General features: G+C 34.9%; 2 protein-coding genes across 6 annotated transcripts in view; both read right to left on the bottom strand.

The window, feature by feature from the left end:
* LOC135844912 (uncharacterized) overlaps positions 1 to 15,472 on the bottom strand; it is a 145,717-nt gene that overhangs the window by 66,274 nt on the left and 63,971 nt on the right. The window lies entirely within an intron of this gene.
* On the bottom strand, positions 3,300 to 9,290 carry LOC135844915 (uncharacterized). The gene is made up of 2 exons (XM_065363309.1): positions 9,088 to 9,290; positions 3,300 to 5,327 (listed from the first exon to the last, which is right to left on the bottom strand). The coding sequence occupies exon 2, from the start codon at positions 5,307 to 5,309 to the stop codon at positions 3,612 to 3,614; it is 1,698 nt and encodes a 565-aa protein (XP_065219381.1). The 5' UTR covers positions 5,310 to 5,327; positions 9,088 to 9,290; the 3' UTR covers positions 3,300 to 3,611.

Here is a 15,472-nt window from a genome sequence, read left to right as displayed (position 1 = left end):
AAAGCAAAGATTGAATTTTCTGTATTCTGATAAGAGTTCAAGTGTAGTTCTGTTTTATTACTAATGGAGAGTGGCTATTTTTTGGGTAGTTAATAAGCTGTAGGTTGACCTGAGGAGGTTTTAGAAGCCAAAGGGGGGTATAATATTGGTTTTTGGATGAGAGTTTTAGGATTGATTTGAAGATCATTCAACATTGTGATGAAATTAGAAATGGGTCCTATATGTATAATCAAAATGTTGGGGGTTGGGTGGGTTAATTGAGTTTTGGAGTGGATGGGAAGGGTTGGTGGATGCATTTGAGATGAATTTGTTTGTTATGAGAGTTCTTCTGAAATCTGGGGGTAATTCTGCTGCTTCACAATATAGGCTATCTATTGGAGAGGAATAGAGGGCTCCTAAACAGATCCTTAGGGCTGAATTTTGAATTGTTTTTAGGATATTTGAAGTTTTATTTGAGATATTTGCAAAACATGGGCTTCCATACTCAATTTTACTGCGAATTAGAGATTTATACAAGTGAAGTAGGAGTTTGCGAGATGGTTTATACTTGGTGTTTTTGATTATTTTCAACAGATTTAGGCGTTTCATGATATCTGATTTTACTTTTAGAAAACGAGGAGTCCAATTTAGTTTTCTATCAAAAGTTAAGCCAAGAAATTTAGTTGTGGTTTTGAATTCTAAAGAGTGTCCTTTGAAGTTGAGAATGAGATCTGGAGGAATCTTATTTTTTTTTGGTGAAAAGTATACAGTGGGTTTTTGACTCAGAGAAGGTTAGACCGTTTGAATCTGCCTATGATTCAATTTTTTCAAGGGTTTCTTGGATTACTTGAAGAGCTAGTTGAATGTTATTTGAACGAAAGGAAATGTTTATATCATCAGCAAAGATTCTCAGAGAAATGGGTCTAGAAACAACATTAGAAATGTCATCAATCAAAAGTATAAATAAGACTGTGCTAAGAACTGAACCTTGGGGGACTCCATTTTCAATTTCAAAAAATTCTGAGTATGTATTGTCAACTCTCACTCTAAAAGTACGGTTTGTTAAGAAATTCTGAATAAAGTAAGCCAAATGTCCTCTAATTCCAATGGAGTGTAATTTTTGGAGAATTTTATAACGCCAGGCTTTATCAAATGCCTTTTCAAGATCAAAAAAGACTGAAAGAACACTTTCTTTATTCTGGGATTACAATACATTCATATTTTTTGATTAATGGAAAATTTTCTTCGAAAACGTAGGTCTAGGTACCAGACCCATACCTGGGACTTTTTCTTACTCCAGGCAAGTAAAATAGAGTAGTCAGGGCTAACCTCGAAAGTATAAGACTCCCATCCCCTCGGAAAAAAATCTGCAAAATTCCGGCAATCCAACCAAACTTTTCAAATGATACCTTCAAAAATCAGCGATGGAAGTCTCTCAGGTTGTGTTTCGAATTTATGTACCGAATATCAGCATTCTGGTTTAAAAATTTGTGTGCCAGTTTTGAATAACTCCTTCGCTCGTAGTATGCATTTTTCGATTATATTTCAAATACTCACCTTGGGAGGAGGGAAGGTGACGAGAGTCTGGTTAATAAGATCGATTTCAATTCAAAATCAAAATTCAGATTTATTTACGTGCCTCACAGGGTGTGAGGCTTGGAGCCCAAAACATAGAAAAAATTGCAATTTGGGCATCGAAAAATAATTTTTCAATTCGTTTAACTTGAAACCAAAACTAACCTTCGTAGGGGGAGAGAGCCTCTCTCCCAAAATTACGAAAAATACAATCAGGGCTAGTACTCAATTTCTCTTCCAAAAAAGCTCAAAAAAGTAAACAAAAAGTAACAAAGAAGAAACAGAAACAATTCATAAGATGTTTTTAATTTTAAAAAGTTGAACAACTCGTATTTTAAAATTTTCAGACGACAAATCGAAACTTTTTGACAATTTTTTGGCAGAAAAATAAGAATTTAGGCAATTTCTAACGAAAAATACAATTCTTTAAAAAATAAAACGAGACTGACAATTTTAACAAAACGAATAAGGAATGGTTTCTTTCAACAGTTATTTCTACTTAAAAATTGAGACATTTGGACAATTTTTTAATAAAAGTAAAAATTCGAAATTTTAGAAATTTTGTTAAAAAGTGAGGAGGCGAGGACTTTTTATTTAGAATTTTTGGCAAAAACCGAAGCAAGGTTTTTAGATAATCCAGAAGAAAAAAAATTCAAAGCAAACATTTGATAATTTTAGTAAAAAAAAAAAAAAAACAATTTTTCAGAACAAGAAACTACATTTTTTCGCGAATTTTTTTCGAAAAATGAAATATTTCACCATACAACTTGTGACAACTCTAGGTAAAAATTCGAGACTTTTCAACAACGAGAAATCTAAAATTTTCAGCAATGAGGATGGCATTTAGACAATTTTTGAAAGAAATACAACTTTAGGCTACCTATAGGTTTTTTTTTGCAAAAAACAGTAAGTTTTGAGAATTTTTGACAAAAAGCAAGACCGACTACTTACTTTTGAGGAAAAGCACGAATTTTTTGCAATTATTGGCCAAAAAATGATATTTTTTCGCAATCTTCGTTGAAAATGAGAGAATGTTTTTGGTCAATTTTCCTGTTAGAAAGAGACATTGAGTAATTTTTAGGTAAGGGATGAATAGTATTGAAAATTTTTAGCGAAAAAGAGACAATTTTCGGCAATAAACAAGGGCATTTGGAAATGTTGACAAAAGGCGAGCTTTTCAGCAATTTTTGGCAGAAAGGTAGACTTCAATTAGGAGGTCTTGGAGCCCAAAATTTCTAAAAATGCAGCACGATCATCGTAATATATGTTTGATAGTCGTACTTCCAATTCTGAAAATCTTTTCACCTTAAACCATAAACTAAGTCTCGATATAGACATCTTTAAGCAAACAATTTCAAAAAATACAATGCGTTTTGAAACATAACATAACATAATCTGAAAAATTATGAAAAAATTCCATCGCGTCAGGATTATTCACATTTTTATAGCAGAATTCAACCAATTTTTCATAACTTTCGACGTTTATTTCACAGTTTTCGTGAGTTTTTTCACGATTTTATTTCATTTCGATGTCTCGACAATTTCTTTTCATGACTGAGCACTTTTGCGATATGTTGCTGGATTTTTCACAACATTTCATCAATTCTAAGCCAATTTAAACTAAGTATTTTTATGGCATTTCAACACACTCGATTCAACTAGAGATATTCACAATAAAAATTGGAAAAAAATTATCGTAATTATAAAATTGCTAATTTAATAATGAAATCAATAAACACAAGAACTGAAAATCGTATCTATTTATTTTTGCGTTAATTAAGTAATAGGAAAAAAAACAAAAAATACAAAAGAAAAATTGAAACACATTCTTATACTCAAATCAACTAAAAACTAAACCACAAATTGTGAATTTAACGATGAAATAAAAAATACCTACAAGAATTGCAACTCGTACATAATATTATTATTTTAGCGTCAATTAATAGAAAAAAAGCAAAAAATACAAATCAACAAAACTCTTACTATAATCAACTAAATTAAACCTAAAATAACTCATTAATTTGAAGCGTCAATTTAAACGCAAAATTCGAGACTACTCAACACTCGTCCGAACACCATTTCAAAAACGACTTCCAACCGCGATCTTTGAAAAAATAGGGAATTTCAGACTTTTTCGCCAGCTCGACACCACGCTGTAAAAACTTACTTTTATACAGTTTGAAATCATCATCGTTACAACTACACATCCACACAGCATCCTTCAGCCAACCAAACATATCATTTCCAGCAACTTTATAACATCCTTTCAAAAAATTCACCGACGATAAAATTCCCATTTTAAATTCATTGGCTGATCGAATATTTTCAAACGACCCTTCGATAAAATCAACGAGCTGATTAGGCGGAGGAAAGATGAATTTATCTGTTTCAAACCAATTGGCGCACCCGTAGAAGTTCTGTCGCAATATCATCTGTTTGGTTTTCATATGATCTGACGAAAATATGCTGATAAATCGATCCAATTCGGAAAATCGCATTCCAGTGAATAAAGTGTAGCAATAATCTGCTGACCAATTATCCTGCGAATACATAACTTCCATTTTGAATTCTTCAGTTCCCTCTTCTTCGCAACATACGTCCATAAATTGCTGGAAACAATCCGTAGGATATTTCTTGAACACATCGATCCAATGCATTGCCCAGAATTCGTGCTGTCTATAATTCGAATCAATGGTTGATAAAATGGCAACGTCTAATCGAACGTCCGTCAAGTTCAATTTACGACCCCACCACTTCAACTGTATGTAATCATCGGATACAGCTTTCTGCAATTCGTAAGGAGCAAGATTGAAGATTTCTACAGCCAGAGAAATATGATCAGTAGAATGAATGTCGAACTTCCTGCATGAGAAAAATTCTTCGATCAGACAAATAAATGCGCCTGACCAATACCGATCTCGTATACGCATCCAAACCTGCACCACAAAATCTGCATGCATCCAAAATCTCATCAAATATGTCAAAATGTCGAGCCCATCAAGAAGAACGTATTTCAATACATCGGCGCCGTACAGCAACGTCTCCAATTCTTTGTTAGTCAATTTCATCAGAAAATTTTCCCAACTTCTGAAGGACATTTTTCGCAGGTAGCTTTTTTTGAGGAAATTAATTTGTTTATCAAAATTCAGTCGATTAAAGAAATAATCAGCAGCACAAGCTGGGTAGTTGTATCCACCATTGAACACTTTCTCGATGATATATTTAGTCAATCTGGTAGTCTCACCCTTTCTGCAAACGCACTCCCAATAATACACCAATGGATAACGTCGTACGGCGTTTCGCAAGTTAATCTTTGTCTTCAAATTTGACCACAATGTTCGGATCTCGTTTTTCAAACAATGATTGCAAGCAATTCTGTACTTCTCCGCAGCATTCAAATCGTCTTGCTTCAGCATTTCTCGAGCGGTTTCTTCGTAATTAATGGCACCATCGCCTGACCAAACCAACACGTGAAAATATTTCTGAGCTCGACGACCCAGTTTATAGAAGAATATCTTTCCATCATAAAAATTACACCACGATTCAGTTTGGTGCTTTACAATTGGCATAAATCGTTCGATCTTTTGCTCAATGGCAGGTGGCAATGCGATGATCTCTCGTACTTTTTCAGGAGGTTTGATTGGGTTCATCATTGCAGCTCGATGACACAACACCGCAGCAGAGACCACCGCAGCTACATGTTCCAGGCTACACGGATTCCGGCGTAAATTGCACAAAGGTTCGAGCGAAGACATGATTTCACTCCGGGTAATCTGAAATGATGAGGGTTTGTTGTTAGAGAACTACTAATGAAGTTCATGTAACAATCAACGAGCAACTGAGAAAAATTAGTTGTTGGCCATTGTCTGCACGTAAAGAATAAAATTTAAAAAGTAAAAATCTAAAATCTAAAAAAACTTTGTTATTTAATCTTGAAATTTCAATTTTTGAAACTTTTGCACTTTTTCCACTACGATAACGTTGCGGTCAGTGCACAACTTATTAGTCCGGCATATGACAATAGGAGTAATTGCACCCCCCAGCTGCGCCGATCCTCCGGGACAACTTGTTTCTTGAAAGGGACATCCTAAGGAACATTTTAAAGCAAACTTGCCAAAAAAAAAGTTGGCCTTACTTACAAAATGTCGGCCATTTTGATTGACAGGTCAGCCGAAATCGCAGATTTTGCGTTTCAACATAGGACTTGCACGAAATTTTTCAAATTTCACACAGGTAGATCGAAAGATCATGCAAAAATTTATCACCTGTCCTAATTTCAAGTGCTAAAGTGCGTTTTTCGATTTTTGGTGAATTTTTGAAAATCAAATTTAGGCCAAAAATGAGAGGAAAAAATCAAAATTTTACCAAATTGACCAAGAAAGCTGAAATTTGGGATATACCCTATTTTCGACATGCCAAATCGATTGGAAAAGGTTTCAACCCGTTTTGAGCAGTTCTGGAGCCTCCAGCAGATTTTTGAAACTCGAAATTCCCACAAAATTCCATCAAAATTGGAGTTGTACAGCTAAAATTTATTCAAAAAACTAATTTCAATACACTACCAAGTACTGCAGGTGAATTTCAAGTCGTTTTGGATCCTCCAGCGACTTTTTGAAAATTCCTGAAGCCTCCAGCAGATTTTTGAAACTTTAAATTTTCACAAAATTTTATCAAGTGGAGATGAAAAGCTGAAATTTACTCTACACTCCAATTTTAACACCCTCTGAAAACGACTTCAGGTGGGTTCAAGTAATTTTAGGGCCTCCAGCGACTTTTTTGGAAAATTACTGGAGCCTCCAGCAGATTTTTGAAACTTTGAATTTTCACAAAATTTCATCAAATGGAGATGGAAAGCTGGAATTTAGTCTACACTTCAATATTAACATCCTCTGAAGACGACTTCAAGTGGGTTCAAGTCATTTTAGGGCCTCCAGCGACGTTTTTGAAAATTACTGGAGCCTCCAGTAGATTTTTGGAACTTGAAATTTCCCCAACATTAATTTATCAAATGGAGTTGGCAAGCTGAAATTTACTTCGCAGACTACATGGTGGTTTCAAATGGTTTTGAAGCTTCCAGCTACTTTTGGGAAATTTCAATTTTCCAAAAAAAACGTCATACAACCTTTCAAAAAGTTGCAGGAGGCTCCAAAACGACTTGAAATTCACCAGCAGTCAACTTCGTGGCATGGCGTATTGAAATTAGTTTGCAGAATAAATTTCGACTCTCTATCTTGGTTTGATAAAATTTTGGGGAAATTTCAAGTTTCAAAAATCTACTGGAGGCTCCAGTAATTTTCAAAAAAAGTCGCTGGAGGCCGTAAAATTACTTGAACCCACCTGAAGTCGTTTTCAAAGGGTGTTGAAATTGGAGTGTAGAGTAAATTTCAGCTTTCCATCTCCACTTGATGAGATTTTATGAAAATTTAAAGTTTCAAAAATCTGCTGGAGGCTCCAAAACGACTTGAAATTCACCTGCAGTACTTCGTTGCGTATTGAAATAAGTTTCTAGAATAAATTTTAGCTTTACAACGCCAATTTGATGGAATTTTGTGGGAATTTCGAGTTTCAAAAATCCGCTGGAGGCTCCAGAACTACTCAAAATGGGTTGAAACCGTTTTCAATCGATTTGGCATGTCGAAAATAGGGTATATCCCAAATTTCAGCTTTCTTGGTCAATTTGGAAAAATTTTGATTTTTTCCTCTCATTTTTGGCCTAAATTTGATTTTCAAAAATTCACCAAAAATCGATAAACGCACTTTAGCACTTGAAATTTGGACAGGTGATAAATTTTTGCATGATCTTTCGATCTACCTTTGTAAAGTTTGAAAAATTTCGTGCAAGTCCTATGTTGAAACGCAAAATCTGCGATTTCGGCTGACCTGTCAATCAAAATGGCCGCCATTTTGTAAGTAAGGCCAACGTTTTTTTGGCAAGTTTGCTTTAAAATGTTCCTTAGGATGTCTCTTTCAAGAAACAAGTTGTCCCGGTGGATCGGCGGGGGGGGGGGGGGGGGTGCAATTACTCCTATTGTCATATGCCGGACTATATCCCCCACTTCGAATACAAGCGATTTCAAAAATACTCCATTATCTCTCTGATAAATATGCTACCCAAAAGCAGCACACTTACCTACCCATTACATAATCCAACTATAATAGTTGTAAATGATACTAGAAAATCTCACAAGATGCAAATCAGGCAAATAAAATATTTGCTGGAGGCTCCAGAACTGCTTAAAATGGTTCGATATTCAGAATGTAGTGGAAGGGAACGGGTTTAAAATGAGTACGTAGCAAATTTCAGCATCGATTTAGCTTCGTCTGATTTAAGAATTTTTGGATACCTCCCTGGCCTCGTAGGTATTATGCGTCATTTCGATTATTTTTCAAATACTCGCCTACCGGGGTTAGGGGAGGGGTGAGGAAGGTGATGAAAGCCCGGGTAATGAGATCGACTTCAATTCAACGTCAAAATTTAGCTGTATACGCGTGCTTCGCAGTAGAAAAATGCAATTTTGGCAACGAAAAATAATTTTTCAATTCGTTTAACTTGAAACCAAAACTAACCTCCGTAGGGGGAGAGGGCTTGTCTCCCAAAGTTACGAAAAATACAATCAGGGCTCGTACTCAATTCCCCCCTCCCCCCACCCCAAAGTAATTTTAGTAACCAAACAAACAAGTGAAAAAATACGAGCAAAACATTTTAAAAACAGAAACAATTCATGACATATTTTTAATTTTGAAAAGTTGAACTGCGTCGAAACTTTTTGCGAAAAATCGAGACTTTTTGACAATAATTGTAAGAATTTTGGAAATTTCTGACGAAAATGGCAATTCTTCGAAAAATAAAACGAGACTGACAATTTTAACAAAAGGAATAAGAAATGGTTTTCTAACAGTTATTTCTATTAAAAAAGCGAGACATTTGGACAGTTTAGAAAAGTAAAAATTCGGAATTTTAGAAATTCTGTTAAAAAGCTAGAATTTTTAGCAATAAGGAAGAAATTTGGACAATTTTTGGAAAAGGGTAAGAAGCAAGACTAGAACTGTTTTTTGGCAAAAGCACGAATTTGGGCTAATTATTTGGCTAAAAATGGTATTTTTTCGCAATTTTCGTTGAAAGTCGAAGACATTATTGGGTCAGAAAGAGAAATTGAGTAGGTAATTTTCAGGAGAGTGATGAAATACTGTTGGGACCTTTAGCAAAAAAGTGGCAATTTTCGGCAATGAACGAGGCTATTTAGAAATGACAAAAGGCGAGCTTCTCAGCAATTTTTGGCAGAAAGGTAGACTTCGATTATGGAGGTCTTGGAGCCCAAAAATTTCAAAAATGTTGCATGATCATCGTAATTTATGTACTTTTAGGTTTTTGACAGTCGTACTTCCAATTCTGAAAACCGACCAAGTCCTCCAGTATCTGATGGCTGCCACTCATGCACAATAGCACATCATTATTTGTATTTATTGATCTAGGCTACTTATCCCATTACCTCACATCACAATATCATATCAATCGAATAAAAAAGTACTTACTGTTATAGACCCACGCAAATTTTTGCAAAATATCTAACTTGACTGTGAAAAAAAACCGTAACAACACATCTTTCGATCGCAAGAATGCACACTTTAAGAAAACTATTCCACATAAACACACAAGCAATACTACATTGGCAACTGAACATGCCGTGTGTCAGAGTAACAATCACAACACATAGACAGGAAATGGAAATCCGTTAGAAATTCAAAAAATAGGTACATTCAGAGGGCTGAGGGGAAAAGAAGTACAATATAAGACTGACGAATATTCAGTCTCACACATGGATTACAATAAAAGAGAACAACTGACGATTTTTAGAACAATAAAATGTTGCTCCGGAAACGAATGACTGTAAAACTCTCTATGTTGCTTGGACGACTGACGACTAATGACAATAAAAATCGTCACTCAACCTAACATCTAAACATTTATTCCAAGAATCGTTATTGGTTAGCCCATAAATTGTCAGTTGATACAAAAAAGTGGCTAGTCGTTAGCGATTAGGCAATTTTTCGATCAATTTTGTCATTAGGGGTATTGAAATGGAACATTTGTAGCGTTGATCACATGGAAAAACAATGAAAAAATTCCATCACGTCAGCCTGTCAGGATTATTTACATTTTTATAGTACATAGAATGCGAATTGCGATCAATTTTTCGTAAAATTCAAGCTAAATTTCACGGTTTTTGTAATTTTTTTCACGATTTCATTTCATTTGGATATTTGATCAATTACCATTTGCGATTTTGCATAATTTTTTTTCATAATTGAGTATTTTTGGGATACCTATTCTGCAGAATTGTTTACAATATTTCATCAATTCTCAGTCAATTGATTTTATTGCATTTCAACAAACTCCATTCAACTTGTGAAGTTCGCAATTAAAATTATTGAAAAACATTATCATAATTATAAAACTGTTAATTTAACGATCGACTCAAGAAACACAAGAATTGCAAATCGTATTAATTTAAGCGTCCATTAATAGAAAAAAAAAAAACACAAAAAAACAAAAAAGTTGAAACACACACATCTAATCAACTAGTAAGTAAATTACATACACCAAAAATAAGTCATTAATTAAAGCGTTAATTTAAACGCAAAATTCGAGAATTCTCAACACTCTTCCGAACACCATTCCAAAAACGACTTCCAACCAGGATCTTTGAAAACATCCGAAATTTTAGTCGATTTTGCCAGCTCTACACCAAGCTGTAAAAACTTGTTTTTATACCGCTTGAAATCATCATCGTTACAACTACACATCCACACTGCATCCATCAGCCAACTAAACGTATCATTTCCAGCAACTTTATAACACGCTTTCAGACAATCTACCGACGACAAAACTTCTATTTTAAATTCATTAGCTGATCGAATATTTTTAAACGATTCTTCGATAAAATCAACGAGCTGATTAGACGGAGGAAAAACGAATCTATCTGTTTTATACCAATGAGCCCACCCGAAGAAGCTCTCTCGCAATATCCTCTGCTTGGTTTTCGTAATTCTACCAGCATCCGACGAAAATAAGTTGAGAAATTGATCTATTTCGGAAAATCGCATTTCCATCAATAAAGTGGAGCAGTGTTTTGATGCCGAATAATCATTCATTTTCATAACTTGCGTATTGAATTCTTCAGTTCCCTCTTCTTCACAACATACGTCCATAAATTGTAGGAAACAATCCGTAGAATATTTCTCGAATATATCGATCCATTGCAATTCCCAAAAGATTTGCCGTCTATATTCCGGATAAACGTATGATAAAATGGCAACGTCTAATCTAACATCGGTCAAGTTCAAGTCACGATTCCACCACTCCTCCTGTTTGTAACTTTCGAACACAGCACGCTGCAATTTGAAGGGAGCAAGATTGAAGATTTCTACAGCCAGAGAAATATGATCAGTCGAGTGAACGTCGAACTTCTCGCACGAGAAAATTTCTTGCATCAGACAAACAAATGTGCCTAAGCAATACCGATCTTGTATACGGATCCAAACCTGCACCACAAAATCTGCATGCATCCAAAATCTCATCAAACAATCCAAAATTTCGAGCTCAAGAAGAACGTCGTATGTTTTGGCTTCATCGTCGTCGTAAAACAACGACACCAATTCTTCGTTAGTCAATTTCATCAGAAAATTTTCCCAACTTCTGAAGGGCATTTTTCGCACGTAGCTTTTTTTGAGGAAATTAATTCGTTTATCCAAATTTAACCGATTCAAGAAATACTCAGTAGCGCAAGTTGGGTAGTTGTAGTATTCACCATTGAACACGTTCTCGATGATATATTTAGTCAATTTAGTAGTCTTACCCTTTCGGCAAACGCATTCCCAATAATACACCAATGGATAACGTCGTTCGGCGTTTCGCAAATTGATCTTTGTCTTTAAATTTGGCCACAATGTTCGGATCTCGTTTTTCAAACAATGATTGCAAGCGATTCTGTACTTCTCCGCAGCATTCAGGTCGTCTTGTTTCAGCATTTCTCGAGCGGTTTCTTCGTCGTTGATGGTACCATCGGAGGACCAAACCAAAACGTGAAAATATTCGTGAGCTCGACTACCCACTCTACCGAAGAATATCTCTCTATCATAAAAATCGCTCCATGATGCAATTTGTTCCTTTACCATTGGCATAAATCGTTGGATCTTTTGCTCTATGGCTGGTGGCAATGCGATGATCTCTTGCACTTTTTCAGGAGGATTGGTTGGGTTCATCATGGCAGCTCGACGACACAACACCGCAGCGGACACCACCGAAGCTGTAATTTCCAAGGTACACGGATTCCGCCGAAAATCACACATAGGTTCGAGGGAAGACATGATTTCATTCGAAGCAATCTGAAATATTATGATAGCTTGTTGTTAGAGAATTGCTAACGAATTTCGTCGAACAAGCGATGCACTAAAGGAAAAAATTAACGAGCGACTGAGAAAAATGACGAGGTGTTGGCAATTTACTGTAAGTAAAGAATAAATTTAAAAAACTAAAAATATTGCGTTATTTGCTCTTGAAATTTCAATTTTCGAAACTTTTTTGCACTTTTTCCACTACGATAACGTCGATAACTTTGTGGTCAGTGCACAACTTATCCACCACTTCGAATACAAGCAACTTCAAAAATACTCAATCTCGATGATCTCTTTGAGAAATACATATGGTACCCAAAAGCAGCACACCTACCCATTACATACTTCAACATAGTAGTTATAATATGATACAAAGAGAATCTCACAAGATGCAATTTTCGCTCAGAATTGATAACAATACTTTTGTATTTTCAATTAATGGAAAATTTTCTTCGAAAAGGTAGCCCACCAGACCCATACCTGGGATCTTTTCTTACTTCAGGCAAATAAAATATGTAGTCAGGGATAACCTCTTTAGGTATAAAACTTCCATACCCGTAGAAAAAAATCTGCAAAGTTAAGGCAATCCAATCAAACTTTTCAAATGATGCTTTAAAAAGTCAGAGAGAAAAGTCTCAAGGTGTGTTTCGAATTTTTAACCTCGTTGGGCAAAATTTGTGAAAATTTCAATTTTCGAAAATCTGCCGGAGGCTCTAAATTTGCTCAAAACTGTTCGATGCAATTTCCAAACACAATCGATTCAGAACGGTGGAAGCGGGGGGAGGGGGGTTTAAAAATGAGTACGTACTACGGCCACATTTCAACATTCTAGGTCCATCTCGCAAAACTCTGATTTTTCCCATTTTTAAATTCTCTATTAATTGATTTTTCAAAATTTGGTCAAAAACAAAAAATTTACTTCAGCAACTGAAATTTAGACAGACGATATATTTTTGCAAGAGTGATTTAGCTTTGTCTGGTTTAAAAATCTGAGCCAGGTATTATGCATTTTTTTGATTCGTCATTTTTCAAATACTCACCTTGAAAGGGAGGGGGAGGGGTGATGAGAACGCAGCGGTAATACGATCAATTGTAATTCAAAACCAAAATTCAGCTCTATCTGCCTCAAAAGGTGGGCTCGAAGACTTGGACAATATTTCAGCAAAATGAAAAAGTAGGACTTTGTGAGAACTACCTACTTGTTGGTTAAAAGTGATACTTTTCGGCAATTCCAGGCAAATAACGGAGCAAGGCTTTTGGATGATTTAGGCAAAAAAAAATATTTAAATCAAAAATTCCATAATTTTAGTAAAAAAAAAAAACAATTTTTGAAGCAAGAATAAAAATTATTACATTTTTTTGCATTTATTTTTTTTTTGAAAAATGAAATTTTTCACTTTGCAACTTATGGCAATTATTGAGACTTTTCAACTGCGAAAAAGCTAGAATTTCCAGTAATAAGGAAGGCTTTTAAGCAATTTTTGGAAAAAAAATCAAACTTTATAGAATTTTTGGCAATTATTGGCCTCTATAAAAATGGTATTTTTTTCGCAATCTTCGGTGAAAATGAGGAAAATTTTTTGGTCAACTTTTCTGTTGGGAAGTGAATTTATTTGACACTTTTTTTTGGGCAAAAAAGCGAGATTCTCAGGTAATTTTTGGGAGGAAAGATGGATATTTTTTTTTTTTTTTTTGCGAAAAAGTGAGCTTTTTTAGCTACATGCTTCTGGCAAAATGGTAGACTTTTGCAACGTAACTAGTTGGGGAAAAAAATAAAAAGTAACCGAGTACGAGCTCTGTACAATGGATAAGGGTATCGTCACGAATAAAGGATTTTCAAAGTCACTGATTCCCATTCTAAAATCAATATGACTTTTAAATCAAAATTGAGCTCCGCGAGCCGAAAAAGAAGAGCTTGGATTCCGAAATTTTTAAAAATGCAGCACGATCATCGTAAAATAATAATAATAATATAGGTTTTTGATAGCTCCACTTCCAATACTGAAAATCGTTTGACCCTAAACCATGAACTTAGTCCCCAGTGGAAAACTTTGGGCTAAAAATTTCAAAAAATACAACGCATTTTGAAAGGTAGCATTCCATTACATCGAATCAGTGAAAAAAGATGATCTTTTGATGACTTTTAAATGAACAAATTTTCACTTTTGAATCACATTTTTTCTTTGAAATCACTCACGTAAGATTCAAATGCAACTTTGATGGGCGATTTTCATAGAATTTTTCGCGCTGATCAATGGAAAAACAAAGAAAAATTCCATCACGTCAGGATTATTCACATTTTTATAGTAGAATTCGATTAATTTTTCGTAACCTTCAAGCTAAATACGCTTTTTGAAATTTTTTCATGACTGAGTATTTTCGTCATATTTTGTTGAAATTTTTACAATAAGTTATTACATCAATTCTCAGCCAATTTAAACAATTTTTATGACATTCCCCCAAACTGTATTCAACTTAGGTTCACCCGAAATCGCAGATTTTGCGTTCCAACATATAGGACTTGCACAAAATTTTTCAAACTGTACAAAGGTAGATCGAAAGATCAAGCAAAAATTTATCACCTGTCAACATTTCAAGTGCTAAACTCCGTTTTTCGATTTTTGGTGAATTTTTAAAAATCAAATTTAGGCCAAAAATGAGGGGAAAAATCAAAATTTTATCAAATTGACCAAGAAAACTGAAATTTGGGATACACCCTACTTTTGACATGCCAAATCGATTGGAAACTGTTTCAAACCGTTTTGAGCAGTTCTGGAGCCTCCAGCAGATTTTTGAAACTCGAAATTCCCACAAAATTTCACCAAAATGGAGTTGAAAAGCTGAAATTTATTCTGCAAACTAATTTCAATGCGCTACGAAGTACTGCAGGGGAATTTCAAGTCGTTTTGGAGCCTCCGGCGACTTTTTGATAATTCCTGGAGCCTCCATCAGATTTTTGAAGCTTTAAATTTTTACAAAATTTCATCAAATGGCGATGGAAAACTGAAATTTACTCTACACTCCAATTTGAAGATCCTATGAAGACGACTTCAAGTGGGTTCAAATCATTTTGGAGTCTCCAGCGACTTTTTGAAAATTACTGGAGCCTCCTTGAAACCTAAATTCCCGCAACATTTTACCAAATGGAGTTGGCAAGCTGAAATTTACTTCGCAAACTAATTTCAATACGATATGAAGTCGACTACATGGTGGTTTCAAATGGTTTTAAATGATTTTGAAGCTTCCAACTACTTTTTGGAAATTTCAATTTTCCAAAAAACACCACATGACCTCTCGAAAAGACGCTGGAGGCTCCAAAACGACTTGAAATTCCCCTGCAGTACTTCGTAGCGCATTGAAATTAGTTTGCAGAATAAATTTCAGCTTTTCAACTCCATTTTGGTGAAATTTTGTGGGAATTTCGAGTTTCAAAAATCTGCTGGAGGCTCCAGAACTGCTCAAAACGGTTTGAAATAGTTTCCAATCGATTTGGCATGTCGAAAATAGGGTGTATCCCAAATGT

Source organism: Planococcus citri, chromosome 4, assembly GCF_950023065.1.
Source record: "Planococcus citri chromosome 4, ihPlaCitr1.1, whole genome shotgun sequence".
Lineage (NCBI taxonomy): Eukaryota > Metazoa > Arthropoda > Insecta > Hemiptera > Pseudococcidae > Planococcus > Planococcus citri.
This window is presented reverse-complemented; position numbering and strand designations above follow the sequence as displayed.

Bases quoted from the DNA above. Each gene is read 5' to 3' on its own strand.
- LOC135844915 (XM_065363309.1), bottom strand. From the start codon at position 5,309: ATGTCTTCGCTCGAACCTTTGTGCAATTTACGCCGGAATCCGTGTAGC.